Below are 21,499 nucleotides of genomic sequence, written 5' to 3'. Positions count from 1 at the left end.
GTCACCTCAAATGTGTGCGCACAGGATTTTAAAAGCATGCATGTAAAATTGATATATCAGACATGTATGCTTGGAAACAACCAATTAACCATTAACCATTGTTAAAAAAAAAAAAGGGGAGGGAAAAAAAAAATCTCTGTAAATTCAGCAACAAGAGAAGATAATGCAATCACTGCATCCCCCACCCAGTTATGGAAAGAGCTAGATGACAGAATTTTCATGCGGTAGGAGTTAGTGTTTCCTAAGACAGCAGTTCCCAGACAGAAAGTTACATCACTGAACCTGAACTGTTATATGGCAAAAATTAAACACGTCAGGCAGAGGGTGTGCTGGGATTTATTTCAGGATGACGCACATCAATATGGTGCCCATGCTTGCTGAGTTAAGCAGTCTGAAAAACAGCTTGAGTTTCTCTGCCGGTCATTTTGCTGCCTTTGAGCAGCGCAGCAGAGCAGCGGATTTAGCTGAGGCAGTTACCTGCGTATATCCTGCAGGGAGGAAGTAATCTCTCTCCCCACATATCGCTTGACTGGCCGGGGTCAGAGTCATCTACAGTGCAGAAGCAGAGAAGCAGGGAGGAGGGGGAGGAGGAGGAGGAAGGGGTGGAAAGGGGGAGGAGAGGGAACGGGAGAGGAGAGCATTGCATTACACTCGCTCGCTCCCCCTCTTGCTCAGATAAGCAGAAAATACAATGCGCATCATTATGGCATAAGACGGTGCCGCCAGTGAAAGCCAAAAAAAAAAAAAAACCTCAGTATCACAAAATGGCAAGATCTACCCCTTCCTCAAGGGTTATTTTATCTCCTCATTTCCTACATGTAGCAAAAGGGATTCGCTTCCTATTAGGATAACAAGCATAGGTTCTGTACGCATAAACTGAAAAATCCATAAATCAAAACATTCGTTACATTTTTCTATAATGGAATAAAGTAAACCCCACTGCCTACAGATTAACGTCCACTATCCACAAACCGAAGTAGCAGAAACACTTTAATTCCACGTTATTACCAAAAAAAAAAAAGTCTCAGTCAAAACTGCTATTTCTAGTTGCTCTCCTAGTCACACATATGAATATCATTTCCCTGTCTTCCACATTCAAATACACTGGCTCAACTGTTATATAACTCCAGAGAAGGAGGGAGAAAAAAAAAAAAAAAAAGCACAGCGGTACAGTGTGTATGTTTAACTCTTTCCAGAACTATCCACAAGAGGCAGCAGAGAGGCACACGAACACGACTGGAATTTTCTACCAGAACAAAACTGACCTGTGTCCGAGTCCTGTTCCTCGTTACGGGGCGGGCTGACACTGAAGGAGAGCTTGCGCTTCATGGAAGACTTCGGCTTCCCCATAATCTCACTTCGATCCAACTTTGGAGTTTTGGTAAATGGGGAGATCTTATCTTTACTCTGCAGAGGGGAAGGAAAAAAAAAATAATAATAAACAAAACAAAAACCAACTGTTATTAGATTTGAATTCTTCATAGCAGTGTGGAACACCAACAATCAACGTAAAAACACACACGGACACACATTAAATAAAGCCAGTCATATTAAACTGAAACATTCATTTCTCAAACTCACATCTAAGCACTGACAGATATAAAAACTTCACACCAGCGCACCAAATGACTGAAACCTGGTACGACTAAAATCAGGTTTGCACTGATCTGCATTAAAAAAAAAAAAAAAAAGGCGTGAAAGAGACCGAGTGCTTGTCTTACTGCGATGGTTTCATTTTCACCATTCGAGTTTTTGGCTGGCGGCACGGTGGTGTAGTGGTTAGCGCTGTCGCCTCACAGCAAGAAGGTCCGGGTTCGAGCCCCGTGGCCGGCGAGGGCCTTTCTGTGCGGAGTTTGCATGTTCTCCCCGTGTCCGCGTGGGTTTCCTCCGGGTGCTCCGGTTTCCCCCACAGTCCAAAGACATGCAGGTTAGGTTAACTGGTGACTCTAAATTGAGCGTAGGTGTGAATGTGAGTGTGAATGGTTGTCTGTGTCTATTGCCGCTTTTCCACTACAAACGCGGCTGAGTCGGGCTGAGCCGTGCCGTGCTGAGTCGAGCTGAGTGGGGCTGTTGGAGTTGCATTTCGACTACAACCGCGCTGAACCGTGCTGGCTGGAAGTGGGTGGACACATTGGGTGGAGTTAGCGAAAGTGGGTGGACGTCACGTGATGTCGTTAGGCAGCACAAACAGTGACATCAGTGATCTTTTAAGCGGTAGTCTCACGACCCGAATAGTAAACAATAAACATGAAGGACATGGAGTCGTTAGTGTTGCTGGTCTTGGTGCTGTGGCTTGTTGTCACCGACAACGCCAACAGATACTGGCAAGAGCGTATAGATGAGGCGAGGCGCATAAGGCTTCAGAAATTCTCGTAATTCGTAATTATTTTTCTTCCGGGTTTGCGGTGTTTACAGATCCCAGCGTGCTCGCGGGGCGTGTGTGGGCATGTGAGGACACTCCTCCTCACCAATCAGTGCACAGGGGAGTGTCTGCTCACGCCCCCAGCCTCACTTGGCTCGCTTCAGCCCCACTCCAAAACCGTGCGAGTTTTAGGAGCTAAGCAGGGCTGAAGCGAGCCGAGTCGTGCTGGTTTTTGGTAGTCGAAATGCGAGCCGTGTCGGGCTGAAGTGAGCTGAAAAAGGGTAGTGGAAAAGGGCCATATGTGTCAGCCCTGTGATGACCTGGCGACTTGTCCAGGGTGTACCCCGCCTTTCCCCCGTAGTCAGCTGGGATAGGCTCCAGCTTGCCTGCGACCCTGTAGAAGGATAAAGCGGCTAGAGATGATGAGATGAGATGTTTTTGGCTCTAATAACGTTTGAATGGACTGCACTGTCTGATTTACAACAGTATAGTCTGAAAATGATTCACACCAAATTTAAAACAAAAAACCCCCCAACCCACCTGCGTTTATTTCTAGAGCATGCACAGACCAAAAGGTCATGTATGTGTTTTCCCTGAAATAACTTAAAAAAAAAAAAAAAGAAGAAGCTTAAATAGCTATTTATTAAATAGCTATTAATTGTGTGTTTTCAAATTAATTTTAAAGAATCATTTATCATCAATGAAATACCTCCATAAGCATGGACATCAGAACTTGTTATTGACTACAAATAAAATAATAAAAGCGGTATTTTATAAAGGACTAAAAGAGCTTGATAATTGCAGTTACAACCATGTATGAAACAAAAACAAAAGGAGCATGCTGTCTATCGGAAAATAAGAAACGACAGGATAGCGCAACCACGCCACAGCTGATTATTTTCCAATAACGGCATGTTTCGTTGTTTTATTCCTCTTACACTAACAGATTTGTTTATCATTTGACAAATCGTACAAATGCAGCTCGTCATGTTACAGAGAAACTGGGGGGTGGGGGGAGGAACGCTCCGTCTTTCCCATGTTGGAAAACTCGCACTGTTCCGAAGCACGGACACTGGAGACTCCTTCCAAAAACGCTAAACAAACATCTCTTTGCAGAAACTGATTTTAAAAAGAAAAAGACCATATAACAGAATGAGTGTATTAACATAAACCTTGCAGCGGGAACTACGATCAGAGCTTCGGACAGGAATCAACACCTTCTGACCAATCAGACTTGAACAACAGGGTCATATAAAAGGCATGATATTAACTCAGTGTTACCAAAATACATCATTCTGTCCTTTCTCTAGGTTAAAAACAAACAAACAAAAACAAACAAACCAGGGCTCGACGTTAACTTTTTAATGCACTTGTCCAGCAAAATTTTTCACTTGCCCTGACCATAACCTTTTAATTACCATGTATTTTTTTTGTTCAATGAATGAAAAGTGATTAACGCAACTTATCAAAAAGCAGGTATAGTTATGATAAGTCACTGTGCTTTAAATTTTTTTTTTCAATAAAACTCTGTGCAACAATAAACAAAAACTATCCAGTGTCCCATTATGGTCCATGTGTTGTTCGAACCCATGACCTGAGCTAAGCGGTAGACTCGCCCAAATTCAAAGCATCCAGAGGAAATAAAGTTACATCTTGATTAATCCAGTAAAACATGCACATAACCTTTAAATATGTCCACTTTTCAAATTTGTACATTCTTTTTTTTTTTCCTCCATTTCTATAACTACTTTTGTCTTCCCCCCCCAATACTTTTATCTTTACTGTCCAAGCACCAAAGCAAATGCCTTCTATGTGAGGACGGATTTGGTAATAAACTTGATTCTGATTCGAAGGACAAAATCACGTGGAGGATGAAAACAAACCAGAACATGCATTCATTCATATACACAATGAATATCCGAGTGAAATGAAGATTCACCACAGATATTTCTTTTATTGAGGTTTTTGATTGGAGAAATGGCAATTTTGATCAATTCTAACTCTAATAATCTGTAATTAGATATGACATGATTATTTTTAGGGCGGCACGGTCGTGTAGTGGTTAGCGCTGTTGCCTCACAGCAAGAAGGTCCGGGTTCGAGCCCCGTGGTCGGCGAGGGCCTTTCTGTGCGGATGTTCTCCCTGTGTCCGCGTGGGTTTCCTCCGGGTGCTCCGGTTTCCCCTCCACAGTCCAAAGACATGCAGGTTAGGTTAACTGGTGACTCTAAATTGACCGTAGGTGTGAATGTGAATGGTTGTCTGTTACCCCTTTTCCACCAAATCAGTTCCAGGGCTGGTTCGGGGCCAGTGCTGGTGCTGGTTCACAACTCGTTCAACTTGCGAGCCAGCTGAGAACCAGTTTGCTTTTCCATAGCTCACGGTGCTAAGAGAAGACACGTCATTATGTCGCTGTATACGTCAGTTACGTCGCTGTATACGTCATTACATCGCTACGTTTGCATAAACCTTGGCACGAATATCGAAGCAAAAACAACACGGAAGAAGCAGCAGCAGCAACAACAATAATAATAAATGACTTCGCATTTGTACAGCTGCTGCTTCTCGTCACTTAAAAATGGCGACCTTTCGCGGTCTTGTTATTGTTGTTGGTCTTAACAACTCTGCCCCCCCGCTGACATAAGCGGTTCTTTCCTCTGGCCCAGCAGAGAGTTGGTGCCAGCCTGGAACCGGTTTTTCTGGCCCCAGAGAAACAGAAAACCCGGTTCCAAACTAAGCACTGGCCCTGAACCAGCCCTGGAACTGCTTTGGTGGAAAAGGGGCATTAGTCTATGTGTCAGCCCTGTGATGACCTGGTGACTTGTCCAGGGTGTATCCCGCCTTTCGCCTGTAGTCAGCTGGGATAGGCTCCAGCTTGCCTGCGACCCTGTAGAACAGGATAAAGCGACTACAGATAATGAGATGAGATGATTATTTTTACGGCGAGAGAGAGAGCACACATCCTGATTGGTCTGTCTTGTTAAGTAGACCAATCAGTGTTCTGTGTGGGCGGGCTTTACGTCGTCTTCTCTTTCACACTGAGACTCCATCAGTTCAGTGTATCCAGAAGGGTCATGGCAGAGCCCCCATCCCTCCAAAAGGAAGGGGAAAAAAAAAGAAAAAAAAAAACCCACTTCACCTCAGACAGTGTTGCGCTCTGTACTGTTTATAACGGTGACTTTAGCGTTGCCCATGGCGTGGTAAACGACTGTAAAACCCATGTTGAGGTGAGTTTAACAGTGTCATTGGTTCATGTGCAGATTATTTATGCCGCTTTTCCACTACCAACGCGGCTGAGTTGGGCTGAGCCGTGCGGTGCTGAGTTGGGCTGAGTCGAGCTGAGTGGGGCTGTTGGAGTTGCATTTCGACTACAACCGCGCTGAACCGTGCTGGCTGGAAGTGGGTGGACACATTGGGTGGAGTTAGCGAAAGTGGGTGGACGTCACGTGATGTCGTTAGGCGGCGTAAACAGTGACATCAGTGACCTTTTAAGCGGTAGTCTCACGACCCGGATAGTAAACAATAAACATGGAGGAGATGGGAGTCGTTAGTGTTGCTGGTCTTGGTTCTGTGACTTGTTGTCACCGACAACACCAACAGATACTGGCAAGAGCGTATAGATGAGGCGAGGCGCATAAGGCTTCAGAAATTCTCGTAATTCGTAATTATTCTTCTTCCGGGTTTACGGTGTTTACAGATCCCAGCGTGCTCGCGGGGCGTGTGTGGGCGTGTGAGGACACTCCTCCTCACCAATCAGTGCACAGGGGAGTGTCTCCTCACGCCCCTAGCCCCACTCGGCTCGGTTTGGCTCACTTCAGCCCCACTCCAAAACCGTGCGAATTTTGGGTGCTGGGTAGGGCTGAAGCGAGCTGAGTCGTGCTGCTCTGAGGTAGTCGAAACGTGAGCCGTGTCGGGCTGAAGTGAGCTGAAAAAGGGTAGTGGAAAAGGGCCAATATACTTGCTGCTAAGGCTACACTCCTGAAAGACTTGCTTAAAAGTTGCAATCGAACATAAAATACGACTTAAATAACAATAAGCAGTTTACATAAATAGTACATCTATACAAAGTACTCCATATAAACGCCCCAGACAATATAATGATACCTTATGCTTTTATATCTTTTAGAGACTGTTAACCATTTTTACAGTAATTATTCAAGAGTTACATCAATAAAGTTCCACATGAGTTCAAGCCCCTCAGTGACACCACCATGTTATTGTTTACAAAATTCCGGGGAAGTAAAGTACAGCAGGTGTGTGTGTGTGTGTGTGTGTGTGTGTGTGTAAAAATAACCGCGTCGTAATACCTAATTATAGATTATTATACTCTGAATTAATTGAAATGGCGATCAAACACCCCAATAATATAAATATCTGTGGTGAACCTTCATTTCATTCGGACATTCATTGTATTTTTCTTTCGTATGGTACACATTAATCATTACAAATGTCGTAAAACATTTCACGGGAAATTTACGACAGTGCTGAACTCACTTCCGGTTTGTTTTCATTCACAACGTCGCTGTGTCCAAAATCACTCCCTACTCACTATATAGTGAGGACGCCATTCTGTAGTGCTGTCTGAAACCTTAAGAGGATTATTTACACCCTATATAGTGCACTCAAAAGTATCCCACAATGCATCACGAAAAGTAGTGTACAATGATGGTTACTACCCAAAGCAATATATCCCATTATGCATTGTGGTCGCGCTGAAAGAAATCAAATTAAAAAGTTTCAAATTTTATTTAATAAAACGTAGCGGCAGAGAAGAAAATATTCAGCCTTGACTGAAAAAAAAAAAAAAAACCTGGAAAGATGCAGGTACTTTGTATTGATGAATGTGGGAAATGCGCTCAGTATAATATGAATATATCACAAAAAACACATTTATGTTTTTATTATTTTCAAAACCCAAAAATCGACTGATCTGGCATGTTTTAATCGTGCGACAGTAATGATGTAAATACCAGTGCGATGGACTAGTGTCCAAAAGCATTTTTTTTTTCATTTTACCAATGCACTCACTATATAGTCCTCTATACAGTAATTCCCTCTATAGGGCGTAGGGAACAAGTGAGCGATTTCAGACAGAGTATGACCCTTATGATGTCCAGCTTGTTTTCTTTCAGTCTTATTTCTTTAAAATGAATTAATACTTTGTTTTACTGGATTAATCAAGATGTAACTTTATTTCTTCCTCCAGAAGCTTTGAATTTGGGTGAGCCTAACGCTTAAAACTGTAGCTCAGGTAATGGGTTCTAACACATGCACCATCATGGGGCGCTGGATAGTTTGTTTCAGTTCAAGTTTTATTGAAAAATGACAAATTATGAAAGCATTTATCATAACTGTACCTGCTTTTTGATAAGCTTTTTTTTTTTTTAAATCACCTTTCCTTTCACTGAACTAGTAAATACATAATACTAGTGAAAATCCTTGCTGCCAGTCCGACTGGACAAGTGGATTAAAAAGTTAATGTAGAGCCCTGACTCGGCTTCCCTGGGATTTTGTAAACAATAACACGGCCAGGTCACCGAGGTGATATGAACTCATTTTCTTGGAACTTTATTGATCTAACGCTTGAATAATTACTATAAAAAGGGTGATTCTCAGCAAATATTCAGCTTTAACAACCAAATGTTTGGTTTGGACATGTCGAGCCCTGCATGTATGATGAAATGTTGCCATAAATTCATCAAGTACTCAAGTCACAGAAGTAGCAATGAACACGAACTAATAAAGAAACATACATACGGGAAGCCGCTTCAGCAGGATTCACCCAAACCGAGCCTCAATATCACCACTGTACAGACAGCTTTATATTTTCCAGGGCGAGGCGTTCCTGCTTATAAAGCTGGAATGCCTTTATTTATTTTTTTTAAAATCCAATTAGCAAGCACACTCATTATAAGCCCTGGCGTCATTTACAACATGACAGGACGTTGACAACCCGGTTTACACCAAGATTTGATTCCCCCCCAAAAAAACCACCACACCAATCCATGCTGTATAGCTGCATGGATTGAATTTCTCAGGTTTTGAAACTGGATGCTGACAAAAACCTGTTTTCTGTTTCAGACAAGCGATTCCGTAACTTCGGCGTTTTTTTTTTTTCCTCCCCCATGATCATGGAAAAAAAAAAAAAAAATCACCCTTCCTACTAACGCTGAGGATTGGGTTTTCCAGCAGGACAATGCTCCATGCCACACAGCCAGGTCAATCAAAGTGTGGCTGGAAGACCACAAGATCAATACCCAGTCATGGCCAGCCCAATCTTCAGACCTGAGCTCCAGTGAAAACCTCTGGAATGTGATCGAGTGGAAGATGGATGGTCAACAAAGCTGAGCTGATTGAATTATACACCAGGAGTGTCAAAGTCACCTAAGACTGGTGGACAGCATGCCAAGACGCATGAAAGCGGTGATTAAAAGGTCAGGGTTATTCCACCAAATATTGATTTCCGAATTCATCCCAAGTTCAAACATAAGTATTGTGGTGTTTGAAATTGAATAAGATCTTGATTTCTAAGCGTTATTCAAGGTCTGAAACACTTCATCTTATTTTGACCAGTTGTTATTTTCTGCAATTAAATGCTCCAAGTGAAAATATTTGACATGGAATTGGGGGTGGGTGGGTGTTGTCAGTAGCTTATGGAATAAAACAAAAATGTTCACGTTCCTCAAACGCATACCTATAAATCGTAAAACCAGAGAAACTGATCATTTTGCAGTAGTCTCTTAATTTTTTCCAGAGCTGCATGTTAAAGCGCGCCCTGCCAAATCCCTGAGCAATCAAAGAACATTTACATTGCTGCGTGAAACTGACTTTAGCAAAATGTTACAAAGGGAGACGGGAAATGGGGAAAACAAACAAACAAAACACCACCACACAGTGGCTGAGTTACCTTCTTCCCAGTCGTCTTTTCCACCATGGCTCCATCTCTGTCGGTCCCCGGCTTGGCCATGGTGCAGCTTCTGACTAGCTGTGGCTGCTACGGCTCACGGGGTTCATCATGGGCCTGCAGTTAAAGTTAAAACCTCAGATCAGACTCGGCACATATTTGGTTGACATCGGATCCAGTAGCTGACATGCTTTCTGTTCAGACACCCTAATAATGGCACATTGAATGGAATGCACTGACCCATGGATTGTGTGTTTGTCGTACATCAAAGGAAGCACTAAAAAGAAGAGCTGAATAAGCCAGGATAAGGCGTCATGAGTAATACTAAGTCAGGAATCTTGCCTTACACAAGCGCTACGATAAAAATCAGGGTCACAGCTGAATCTTCTAGACATAGTGAGGAAATAGAAAGATCTTAGTGGTGCTTCACAGATATTTACAGTTACCTGGCAGACGAACAGGAATGATCAGATTGATATAACGGCCTCCAGCAATTTTCTTTCACTTGTGCAATAATCCGGGAAAGAAAATAATCTACTTCCCGCTGAATTGCCCAAACAAAACTTTTCAGTTGATGCTGGTTCAAATGCAACATGTTCCCATTTATTTCTCATGCTGTACTACGTGCTGCTCTTTTCTGAATCCTGCCCCCGATATACATTTAAACAGTTCATCGAGTTTAAAATAAACTAGACAGGGACACTCTAACGAGTGCAAACCCCACCTTTTCCCTATTAAAATACATTGGGCGAAAATTTCGAAGTTCTGCCATGACCTTGACCTTTGACCTCCAAAATTTAATGGTTTCCTTCCTGGGTGATTGGCAACACATGTACAAAATTTGGTCCAAATCGATCCATTGGTTCTTGAGATATCTTGCAGACACACAGACAGACAGACAGACACACACACAGACTGACGCAGGTGAAAATAATAACCCCTCCGACTACTGTCGGCGGGGTTAATAAATAAATAAATAAATAAATAAATAAAACCAGCCTCGGACATGAATAACACCACAGCTCATAATTGAAAATGTTGGCCATTTTTGTTGAGGGCAAAAACATGATGCTTCATCACCGGTGATATTTTCTGGAAAGGACACAGACTACTGCTATATTAAAAAAAAAAAGTCACTCCACAAAGGGATTCAAGTCATTGCTGATTTTCCATAGTCTGTATTCAGGGTTTCCCATACATACACCATTGTGTGGCGCAGCGCCACACAATGGATTCCTATCGCCACACAGACTCGCGATTTTGAAAAAAAAAAAATTCCGTTGTGTATCGCTCCGTTCATTCATAATGCTCTTTCTTCTCGTTCACATGCGCACACACCCACACACACACAGTGAGAGAGAGAGAGAGAGAGAGAGAGAGAGAGAGAGAGATGGAGAGGCATGTACACAGGCCTGCCATTGCGCATATACCCGGACTGCAAGTAGGCCTGTTAGGCTAATTAAAAATAACACAGCCTTCCCGATTCGCCTTCCGACCCCTTATTTTAAAAGGTAGCCTACGTCGTGCTTGTGATGAGCTTTATCATAGCCTTCTTGGCTTACAGGAAACGGACATCCCGGAGTCAGGCTATAAACCAATTTTGATGCATACAGTAGCAGCTTGATGCGAGGAACCGGCCTTATTGCATCATCCCGTTTATCCCGCTTCAGCATTCATGCAAGTTATTAATAATGGCTTGACATTCACAATAAATAAGGATTTCCCACTAGCCTAAATAAAATAATGTTATACTCGCGGGGATGCCTAGTTGATGCTATCTGAAGCATAAAATCTGAATATTTTAAGAGACATCTTTATTAGCTTTATTGGCAAAGTAGAATTGCGAGCGTGATTTCTCAGTTATGAATAGCGTAAGCACATAGAAATTCAGTATTCCTTTGTACATTTTTTTGATGTAATGGAAATTTTTAGTGCTTTGATCATGAAGAAAATGTACTTTATCCATAGATTAAAACAGACCTCAGGAATAGGCTCCAAGGAGAACACCTGGCAGCCTGCTTACGAATCTCCATAAATGGTCCTGAACCCAATGACTTCCCTTACGATAGGGCACTTGAGTTTTTTTTTCAGGAAGCCACACAGAATTAAATGTTCTGATAGGGCATGCAGGCTTTGCACCAATTAGGGTAATGCTTTTTCATTATTGTTAGTTGCCTTGGTGTTACCTTAAGTGGTTTCTTACATCTAATTATGATATTTTATTTTATTATTATTTTGTTACATTATACTATTTATTTCATTTTAGTATTGGTTGAGGTAAGTGTTGAGTTCAATATTTAAAATAAAAACCTCCAGCTTGTTTTTTGCAATTTATTCCTTGAATGTCAACTAAAGAATGATTGAAAGATTGCCACCAAAAAGGCAAAAATCTAAAGGTCAAAACTAAACTTTAACTTCAATTTTGGTGAGTAATTTTCATAAATTTAAAAGACAGGTTTTCCACCAACATCAAGCCCAGCAAACTAATGGCCTGCCCTGTAATGTAAAGTTGGGTCGAGGAATGAAACCAGGCAGGGTTCTGGGAAAAATTGTTTTAGCTGTCTTCTCTTAAAGAACTTAAAAGAATTTAGATTGAACTGAATAATCTCAAATGCTTCTTGTAGCTTGAAAATAGTCCCAGCAGGTGACTCTGAAGAAAAATACTGTGTGTTTGAACACCGCCCACTGTAAACACTTTGCATACACCCCAGTGACCGACTCCACCGCGCACGATTCCCTCATCGGCACAGTAGAGCACCACAAATTGCTACCTGGTCTGTGGGAAACACTGGTATTAATGCACATAATTAGCTTTTTATACTTTAGCTGAAGAGTATAAACACTTTAGCTGCTACATAACACTGCTCATGAGCAACGATGGACTATTACTGACATTTATCAGACGTGTCAAAATGTGAGAATATTATCATCAAGTACTTATGTCAAATAAATGGGACATAAACTAATACAGGATAAGAGAAAAAAAAAAAAAAAAGTTAGAGAGACTACTTGGTTCTGTTCATTTTATTTTTGCAGCTCGATACAGAGAAATCCAAAATAAATACCTACAGCCCATACGCATGTTTTTTTTGTTTTGTGGATGTGTCCATATAATATATACATCCTCTCTCTCTCTCACACACCCACACGTGTATATTCTATGGACACGAGTGTTTTACGGGGAAATACGCCACTTGTATCTTTCATACGAGAACCAAAACTGTGACCTAAATCTCTTTATATCAGTTGTGAGGAAATGGATGAATTGTTTTGATAAATTTGGGTTTTGTGAATGTGTCTATATAATAGAACATCACATGTTGGCTTGAAGACATGAAGTTTATCATCTTCTCATGTTGAAAAACTCACATTTTTTCATACAAAATGCGTCACGGATCTGAGTGGCACATTTCACTCCGATGACGTCACTACCAGTGTTTTCTTGCTGTCAAAATGGCGAACCAGTTCAAAATGAAAATTCTTTTGACTAACTTGAAGTGTTTTTTGGTGGATGTGTCTATATAATATAATAAAGAATATTACACGGTGGCACAAAGATATGAAGTTTATCTTCCAGTGTTGAAAATATTTTCACTCGTTCATGTAATATCCCCTCTCCCTCTCAAATAAAGAAAGGTTCGAACTAACTAGACCAAAATATCAGCATAGTGGCACCAGTAATAACAGCCTGGGGTTTGGGGGCTGCCTTGGGCCCCTGAAAGCTCATGGGTTCTACATGCTCAGAGATGCATTCTAGTAAACTTGCAGGTCTCCCTGAAAGTCACTCTTTTTTGGTAATATTAACGAGTTTTTTTTTTCAAAAGTTGCTGTGATTGTGTGTGTTTGAAGACTTATTAGCATGCTTGCTCAAGCGCACTATTGTTGTTCTTAAGTTTACTTATTCTGCCTTATTCCGACACGTTTTTTGGATCCACTCCTCCTCCTAGGGCGTTCGAGATAGAGACACCGTTCCAACTCTGAGACGTCTGGCCTGAAGTGGTGTAGTGTGCTTGTATACAGCTTTTGGATCAATACGCCCGTTCTCTTGTTCTTGTCGTTTTTCTTTTGTTTTTTTTCCCCCCATAGAGAATGAATAGGGCTCATGAATCGAATCGTCCTACTTGGACACGCTCCATCGCAGATGCACCAAACCTCATGTGATACTTCAGGCCAACTCCCCCGACACATGCATGCAATCGGTTCTGACCCGCACTCATTTTTCCTTTCTTTGTGCTCATCCCTTTTTCCTCCATAGGCTTGCATTGATTTTTGGCCCCATTGAAAATGAATGGTGTTTCAGGAGAAAAACTTGCACTCTCCATCAGTTTTTTTAACCAAGTGACCAAACTTCGAGAAACTTCACTTGATGCCTCAGGCCAAGTCTCTGCACAGATCCATCCCCTCATCTGAGACCTGCATTCGTCTTTTCCTTGGTTTTCACGCATCTCTTTTTACCTCCATAGGTTTCCATTGATTTTTGGCCCCATTCAAATGAATGGAGTTTTGCTCAGTAACACTTCACCACACATCCACCAAACTTCATACGGCACCTCAGGCCAAATCGCCCATCGCACACATGATATCGGTTCTGACCCGCACTCGTCTTTGTCTTGCCTTTCATCCGTCCATTTTTTCTCCATTTTGCCGCTCATCAATGGAAGCTTGACTGAGTCGTTCCTCCCTTCCCCCATAAGTGATGCATTTGGCAAGGATCTGCTCATCTGAGACTTTGACAGCAAATCAACTTCAACTCAATGGCCACTTTATTAGAAATACTTACACGCACACAAGATAGCAATTAGCATATAAGCATTCACGTGTTAGCATGTTACCCATTATGATATCACGCCTGCTGTTAGCTCGTGAGTTGTTAGCATGTTATCATGAGAGCTGTTAACATGTTAGGATTAGCATGGTAGCATGCAGAGTTCGCATGTTTGCTGTTAGCGAGTTCGCCTGAGCATGTTAGCATGTTAAAAGTTAACGTACTAGCCATTAGCATGTTATCCTGTTAGCTGTCAACATATTAGCCTTAAAGTGTTAGAATTTTAACAAATAGCATGTTAATCATTAGCATGTTAGAATGCTAGCTGTTAACATGCTAATAGATAACATGCTAGCTTTTAGCATGTTAGCATGCTAGCTTTTAACATGTTAGCATGCTAGCTTTTAACATGTTAGCATGCTAGCTTTTAACATGTTAGCATGCTAACTGTTAGCATGCTAGCTTTTAACATGTTAACATGCCAACTGTTAACATGCTAGTATGCTAACTGTTAACATGCTAACTTTTAACGTTAGTATGCTAACTATTAGCATGCTAGTTGTTAACATGTTGGCATTAGCATGTTGGCATGCTAGCTTTTAACATGCTAGCTGTTCTGCTACAGCTCAGCAAGCACACACTGCATTTTCTCTGCGGAAATGCAGTCTAGTTATAATTAATATTCAACTATATTGGTGACATTTACGGACCAAGAATAAAACAACCAGTTGATGTTCACCAAGTGTCAGCTTTATTTTCAGCTTCAGCCATTCAATTACAAATCCATGACTATCCAAATCTAACTCGGGGACCGGCGTGTATTACGTGCGTGGTGCGTAAGCACCTCTTAACACAGATGGCACTTTACTGCAAACACAGCATAAGGAAGGAGGTAAACCGGACTAGCATGATCAGTGACTATCTCCACATGGAACCACTTGGGCAGCTTTGCACTGGGCACTTACATGGACGGGGAGTGGAGCATGTCCGAATGTAGAACATTCGCATGGCGGCACGCTATCAGAACCGTATGGGGATAACAAGACAAAATTAAACAAAAGACCACATTTTCAAGATCGACAAGTCTTTTTATAAGTGTCAGAGCAATTTTTACAGGCGTGTCAGCAAGAACCCTGACACACACACACACACACACACACACACACACACACACACACACAGAGTGTCCCCTAAAGCATCATAGCCAGCGCTCGAAACTAACGGTGTCCCGACGTCCCAGGGACCATAAAAGATGTCATCGGGACACAAAATCATCATATCTGGGACAATCCCGGGACAATGGAAAAAAATAGATCTAGAAAAAAAGTTCTACATTAATATTATTTACAAAGCCGTAACACATACGTAGACATTCACCTAATTTGTCAATTTTAAAACGTTAACAGCGAAAAATACATAGTAGCTACACTTTCGATGCACCTGCATCCGTAGGCTACAGAGCAGCGCATTCTGTTCTAGAATCTTCGGCCGGAGTCCGCATTATATGGACTTGGAATTGCTACCGCACACGCTGCGCCGACTCTTGCCAGAACAAAAATGCTTAAGTGGTTGAAGCGGACCGACCGCGGGGAAGAAACTGAAAGCCCAGACATAACGTCTCCGGGACCTTCAGGATCCAAAGTGTCATCGCCTGGTCTGCAGGCAACGCTAGCAACTGAATGAACTTAATGAACACTGTTAGACACGTTATAAAATACAACAGGAATGATGTGGATGATATTGACGGAAGATACCGTTCAACAGAATAAGTGAGTTTTCTTGGTGTCTTTCTAGTTCAGAAAGTTTAGTCAGTCAGCAGCACAGCTAGGCTCGGACCTGGCACTATGGCGATGTTGCTAACATTTGCACCCACGTTTCGGCAGCGAAAGTTCATAAAAACGGATAACGGTAATGGTGAAAATTATAAGTTGGCCTTATAAGTGCCAACAGATATTCAAGGTATAAGTAGATGAAATGAACATAAAAGGGGTCTTATTTTCAACTAAAGTGTACTGCAGATGTAGGGAGTTGAAACATTTTCTGAATGAGCTAGTTGGCCCCTTTAAATAAACGGGTATCTATTCATACAGTGAGATCGCCAAAGTTTAATCAACTGAAAATGCAATAACTATAATTTTGAAGTAGATGATGTATAGGACATGTGTCGCTTGTGTCTTGTGACTTATTGTAAAAATGATATAAAGGGTTCAAAATCGCATAGTTACAAATATAATAGTAACTTCATATGATAATATTAACCACTGGTTATTTCAGAGAGGAAAAAAATGGGGACACTATTGCTTCCATTCGGGACAATACAACACAGAATTCGGGACCACTGGGGGACACAAAGAAAAAAAGTTAATTTCGAGCCCTGATCATAGCATAGTGGCCCCGCTACACTTAATTTATTGACTGATATGCTTAGTGACACGCTGCTACCCATTAAAACCACCGCCGCGATACTTACAATTTCGGCCTACGGTATGAAGCTAGAATCAACATGCATGTGTTTTGTAGCCTTGGCACAAGTAATCAATACAGTCCATGCAATCCCACGGCCCTGAACTTGACCCAAGTTGGGTAATCTGCGCCGATTGGCTGAGTGAGTGCGGTATCCCTCATTTACTGGATGAGCGATGTGCAATTAATACTCATAGGTAATATACAAAAATGTCGGAGCCTTCAAGCCGGGTACGAGTGAGCAAAAACCAGATGGGTTGCAGCTTAATTATAGAGTTTTTCCACAAAGAAAACTGTGGGAAACAACTCCGCAACAGTGGCAGACCATGGTTGTGAGACTGCGACGGCCAGTTCTCTGCATGTTGCTGACTAGCTCGAGTCTGACAGTGAGAGTATTTAGTCATCCACACTATTGCCAAAATTTAACGATCAGTACTGTGAACGACTCGTGCCATGTCGCATCACCATTCACTTTGCTTGATGAGATGTAAACTGCAGTCTCCTTTGGAACAGTACACTGCTTGAGAGATGCAAGTCTCATCTCATGTCATCTCATTATCTCTAGCCGCTTTATCCTTCTCTACAGGGTCGCAGGCAAGCTGGAGCCTATCCCAGCTGACTACGGGCGAAAGGCAGGGTACACCCTGGACAAGTCGCCAGGTCATCACAGGGCTGACACATAGACACAGACAACCATTCACACTCACATTCACACCTACGGTCAATTTAGAGTCACCAGTTAACCTAACCTGCATGTCTTTGGACTGTGGGGGAAACCGGAGCACCTGGAGGAAACCCACGCGGACACGGGGAGAACATGCAAACTCCGCACAGAAAGACCCTCGCCGGCCACAGGGCTCGAACCCGGACCTTCTTGCTGTGAGGTGACAGCGCTAACCACTACACCACCGTGCCGCCAGAGATGCAAGTGAGTACTTTATTTACTTTTTTTTTTTGAGGGTGTGAATTCAGTGAAACAAGAAGACACGGTCATCACTATCCCCCACCACGAGCATTTTATGAAGACCTCTTAAAACTTACAACCTTATAAGCCCATTGCTTTAATTTTGACTTACGATGTCTTAAGTGCCATGTAGGACACCTTCAAAAAACGCTACCCAGTGTTTTTCAGTAGTATGAGCATGTGAAGTTTCATTGATGTCGCTGATGTGGTTTCTGAGAAAACTTGTCCAGACTGAGTCCACTTGTATAAAGTCCAATAATGAAAATCAAGGGCCATAAACCTGAAAATAATAAACAATCATAAATGATTTTCAGACTCAACTTAGATCATGAATAGTAATATGAGCACGCAAAGTTTCATTGATGTAGCTTATGTAGTTTCTGAGAAAACTTGTCTGGATTGAAATGGCCAGACGGATAGATGGAAGGACTCCATTCCTATATCCCCCTGCACACTTTGTCGAAGTGCCTTCCCACGCCATGTGGTGCATAGGGCGGCACCGATCTCCGTTTCTGTAGCCCTCGGCCTCTCGCCTATTACATAGCTAGGGTTACAATGGGGGGGGGGGGGGGGGGGGCGGCTAGTCCTCTGGTAACTGCGAGAGTTTGACTCCCCACTCGCATCTGTATTGCCAGACGGCGGTAGGTACCATTTTTATGATGGTCTTTGGTATGCCCCGACCGTGAGTAGAACTCGCAATCTTCTGATTGAGAGGTGGACATGCTAACCACTAGGCCAACTTCCGGTACATTTCATGGCAGGGGACAAATATAGCATCCCCCCCCCCCAAACATGTTGAACTGGTCGAAATCAGCTCTAGATGTCACCAGAAACTGCGGAATGAACCCTTATATTTCAGAATTATCTGGAGGGGCATGCTCTCAGACCCTCCTAGCTTTCATGCCACCATAGGTGGCGTGCTCAGAGGGCCACTATTCTTGACAGTTTTTCTAGGGGAACCCCTGATTTATTTTAACAAAAAAATTATTATATATATTCAGCTACTTATAAGGTAATTGATTGCTGCCCAACACCGCATAATGCACATGCTCGTGAGATACATTTGCCTTGTAGATTAATCACCCGAGACCATGTTCACTCATTATGTCCCATCAAGTTGTTATACCAACTACTGATTTTTTTTTTTTTTAAACGAGCTCATGTTTTCTGATCGGGCAGGAAAGACAGATAAATGTGCAATTCGGTGAGGAACAACTCAAGATTTCACAGCAGTTTATAAGCATGATTCAAACCAGGAACATTGTGCTTCCACCATTTCTCACATTCCACAAACAAGCGATCAAAATCCTACTCCGATGAAAACAAAGTTGTCATGAGGCCAGCAACGTTCTACTCCATTTCCAGTCAAATTTCCGTCAAATGTTATGACGTGCTTCACAACGTAGTCCAAATAATCAAATCAACAATGAAATTCGGTGCCAGCATTTTTTAAAACAACAAATGCTCGTCAAGAAGTTATTGCAGCCTGACTGATATCACATACCATCATCTGGCGTACGCACACAAAATCGAGAGCAGCATCGTGAGAGCCGTGCCAGAGACACATTGCTAATACTCACAGCACAGGGGAAAAATCTGTTCTCCATATTTCGATACCAAATTATGCAAAAGGAGTCAAAGTGCTGAGTCATTCTCTCATCTCTCAAGAGTGGAGAGGAGGTGGGGGAAATAAGCAACGACACTAGTCAGCAGCCAAAACAGCAGTGTGGGACAAATTCAGCTCGCAGAATTTCCTGTTTGAGGAGAAAAGGCCTTCACATGCGTACAACATAACTGTCACATGAGACCAAAATTCCTCAACACTCTCGAAAGCCTCACTTCACTCAGCCAGCAGAAACAACAATGCATCAGCAGACAGCAAGACAACGACAATCACCTCGGAACGGGTATACATTTCCTGTAATAAATGTTATATCGGTGCGATATTCGATAAAATTAATATACCGAATAGCCAGAATTCAACTTAAATGCCAATATTAGGAGTATTAAGCTAATTCGTGGCAATTCTGCATGTTTACAGATTGTAAGATTTGTCTCTTACTGGGAAAAGAAAACCATATGTTCATTTCATTGCAAAATAAGCCTGAGTAACCCACAATGTTAAATACGAGTTAAAGAAACTGATGGACATAAACCAAGACAAATATACTCAGGCAAAGATCCACATCATCTACGCATTTCAGACAGGACTGGATATTTGCATCAGCAAAGAAGGCTTGGATACAAATCAGGCAACGTAACATCCCAAGATGAACATGCACTGTAATTTCACTCCATCCTGGGAGGTAAATGACAGATCCGGATACTCAAGAACTTTCAGAACAAACACACACACACAGGAATAGAAACAGAAATAGTTTCAGCCTGTGGAACGTGACTGGTCCGTCGTGTCCTCTGGGACTGGGCCGACAGGAGCAGTAGCTGCTCCATCTACTTTCCCATCATTTACAGCGAGAGTAAAAAGTATTTGATCCCTTGCTGATTTTGTTGGTTTGCCCACTCATAAAGACATGATCATTCTATACTTTTAATGGTAAATGTATTCTAACATGGAGAGACAATATCAGAACGAAAATCCAGAAAATAACTTGAAAGAATATATTTTAATTGATTTGTATTTCATTGAGGGAAATAAATACTTGATCCCCTAGTATGCATTAGGAGTTCTGGCTTTCACAGACCAGTTAGACACTCCCAATCAACTTGTTACCTGAACTGAAGACACCTGTTCTAACTAAATCACCTGTATGAAAGACACCTGTTCACAGAATCAGACAATCAGACAGATTCCAAACTCTCCAACATGGGCAAGACCAAAGAACTCTCTCAGGACCTCAGAGACAGGATTGTTGACCTGCACAAATCTGGAATGGGCTACAAAAACATTAGCAAGATGCTGGGTATTAAAGTAACAACCATTGGTGCAATTGTGAGAAAATTTAAGAAGTATAACATGACCATCAATAGACCTCGGTCTGGTGCTCCACAGAAGATTTCACCTCGTGGGGTGGCAATGATCATGAGAACTGTGAGAAATCAGCCTGCAACCACACAGCGGGAGTTAGTGAATGACCTCAAGGCAGCTGGGACCACAGTCACCAGGAAAACAACTGCCAACACTTTGCGCCGCAATGGATTAAAATCCTGCAGTGCCCGAAAGGTACCCCTGCTTAAGAAGGCACATGTGGAGGCCCGCCTAAAGTATGCCAATGATCACCTCAAAGATGTACAAAGTGATTGGGAGAAGGTTCTGTGGTCAGACGAGACCAAAATTGAACCATTTGGCCTAAACTCTACTCGTCATGTGTGGAGGAAGAAAAATGCTGCCTATGACCCCAGGAACACTGTGCCCACCGTCAAGCATGGAGGTGGAAGAATTATGTTTTGGGGGTGTTTCTCTGCCAAGGGCACAGGGCTATTTCACCGCATCAGTGGGAAAATGGATGAAGCCATGTACCGTGCAGTCCTGAGGGACAACCTCCTCCCCTCTGCCAGGAAGTTGAAAATGGGCCGTGGTTGGGTCTTCCAACATGACAACGACCCGAAGCATACAGCAAAGGCAACAAAGGAGTGGCTCAAGAAGAACCACATTAAGGTCATGGAGTGGCCCAGCCAGTCTCCGGACCTCAATCCAATTGAAAATCTATAGAGGGAGCTGAAGGTCCGAGTTGCCAAGCGACAGCCCACCAACCTTAATGATTTAGAGAGGATCTGCAAAGAAGAGTGGGCCAAAATTCCCCCTGATGAGTGTGCTAACCTTGTGGTTAACTACAACAAACGTCTGTCCGCTGTGCTTGCAAACAAAGGCTTTGCCACCAAGTATTAAGTGCTTTTGGCTAGAGGGATCAAATACTTATTTCCCTCAATGAAATACAAATCAATTAATATATATTCTTTCAAGTTATTTTCTGGATTTTCGTTTTGATATTCTGTCTCTCCATGTTAGAATACATCTACCATTAAAAGTATAGAATGATCATGTCTATTAGTGGGCAAACCAGCAAAATCAGCAAGGGATCAAAT

The 21,499-nt window shown here is 42.3% G+C and overlaps 1 protein-coding gene across 5 annotated transcripts in view; it reads right to left on the bottom strand.

Moving 5' to 3' along the window:
• Positions 1 to 21,499, bottom strand: part of ankrd12 (ankyrin repeat domain 12) — a 106,657-nt gene that overhangs the window by 27,012 nt on the left and 58,146 nt on the right. For 4 of the 5 annotated variants that reach the window (XM_060906196.1, XM_060906195.1, XM_060906194.1 and 1 more), the window contains 3 exons: positions 9,267 to 9,380; positions 1,266 to 1,407; positions 478 to 549 (listed from right to left, as the gene is read on the bottom strand). In XM_060906196.1, the coding sequence (XP_060762179.1) occupies positions 478 to 549; positions 1,266 to 1,407; positions 9,267 to 9,326 (274 nt within the window). In that variant the 5' untranslated portion in view covers positions 9,327 to 9,380. The remainder of the gene's footprint in view (positions 1 to 477; positions 550 to 1,265; positions 1,408 to 9,266; positions 9,381 to 21,499) is intronic. The other variant, XM_060906198.1, reaches the window with a different exon arrangement.

The sequence above is a fragment of the Neoarius graeffei genome, chromosome 23, assembly GCF_027579695.1.
Source record: "Neoarius graeffei isolate fNeoGra1 chromosome 23, fNeoGra1.pri, whole genome shotgun sequence".
Lineage (NCBI taxonomy): Eukaryota > Metazoa > Chordata > Actinopteri > Siluriformes > Ariidae > Neoarius > Neoarius graeffei.
This window is presented reverse-complemented; position numbering and strand designations above follow the sequence as displayed.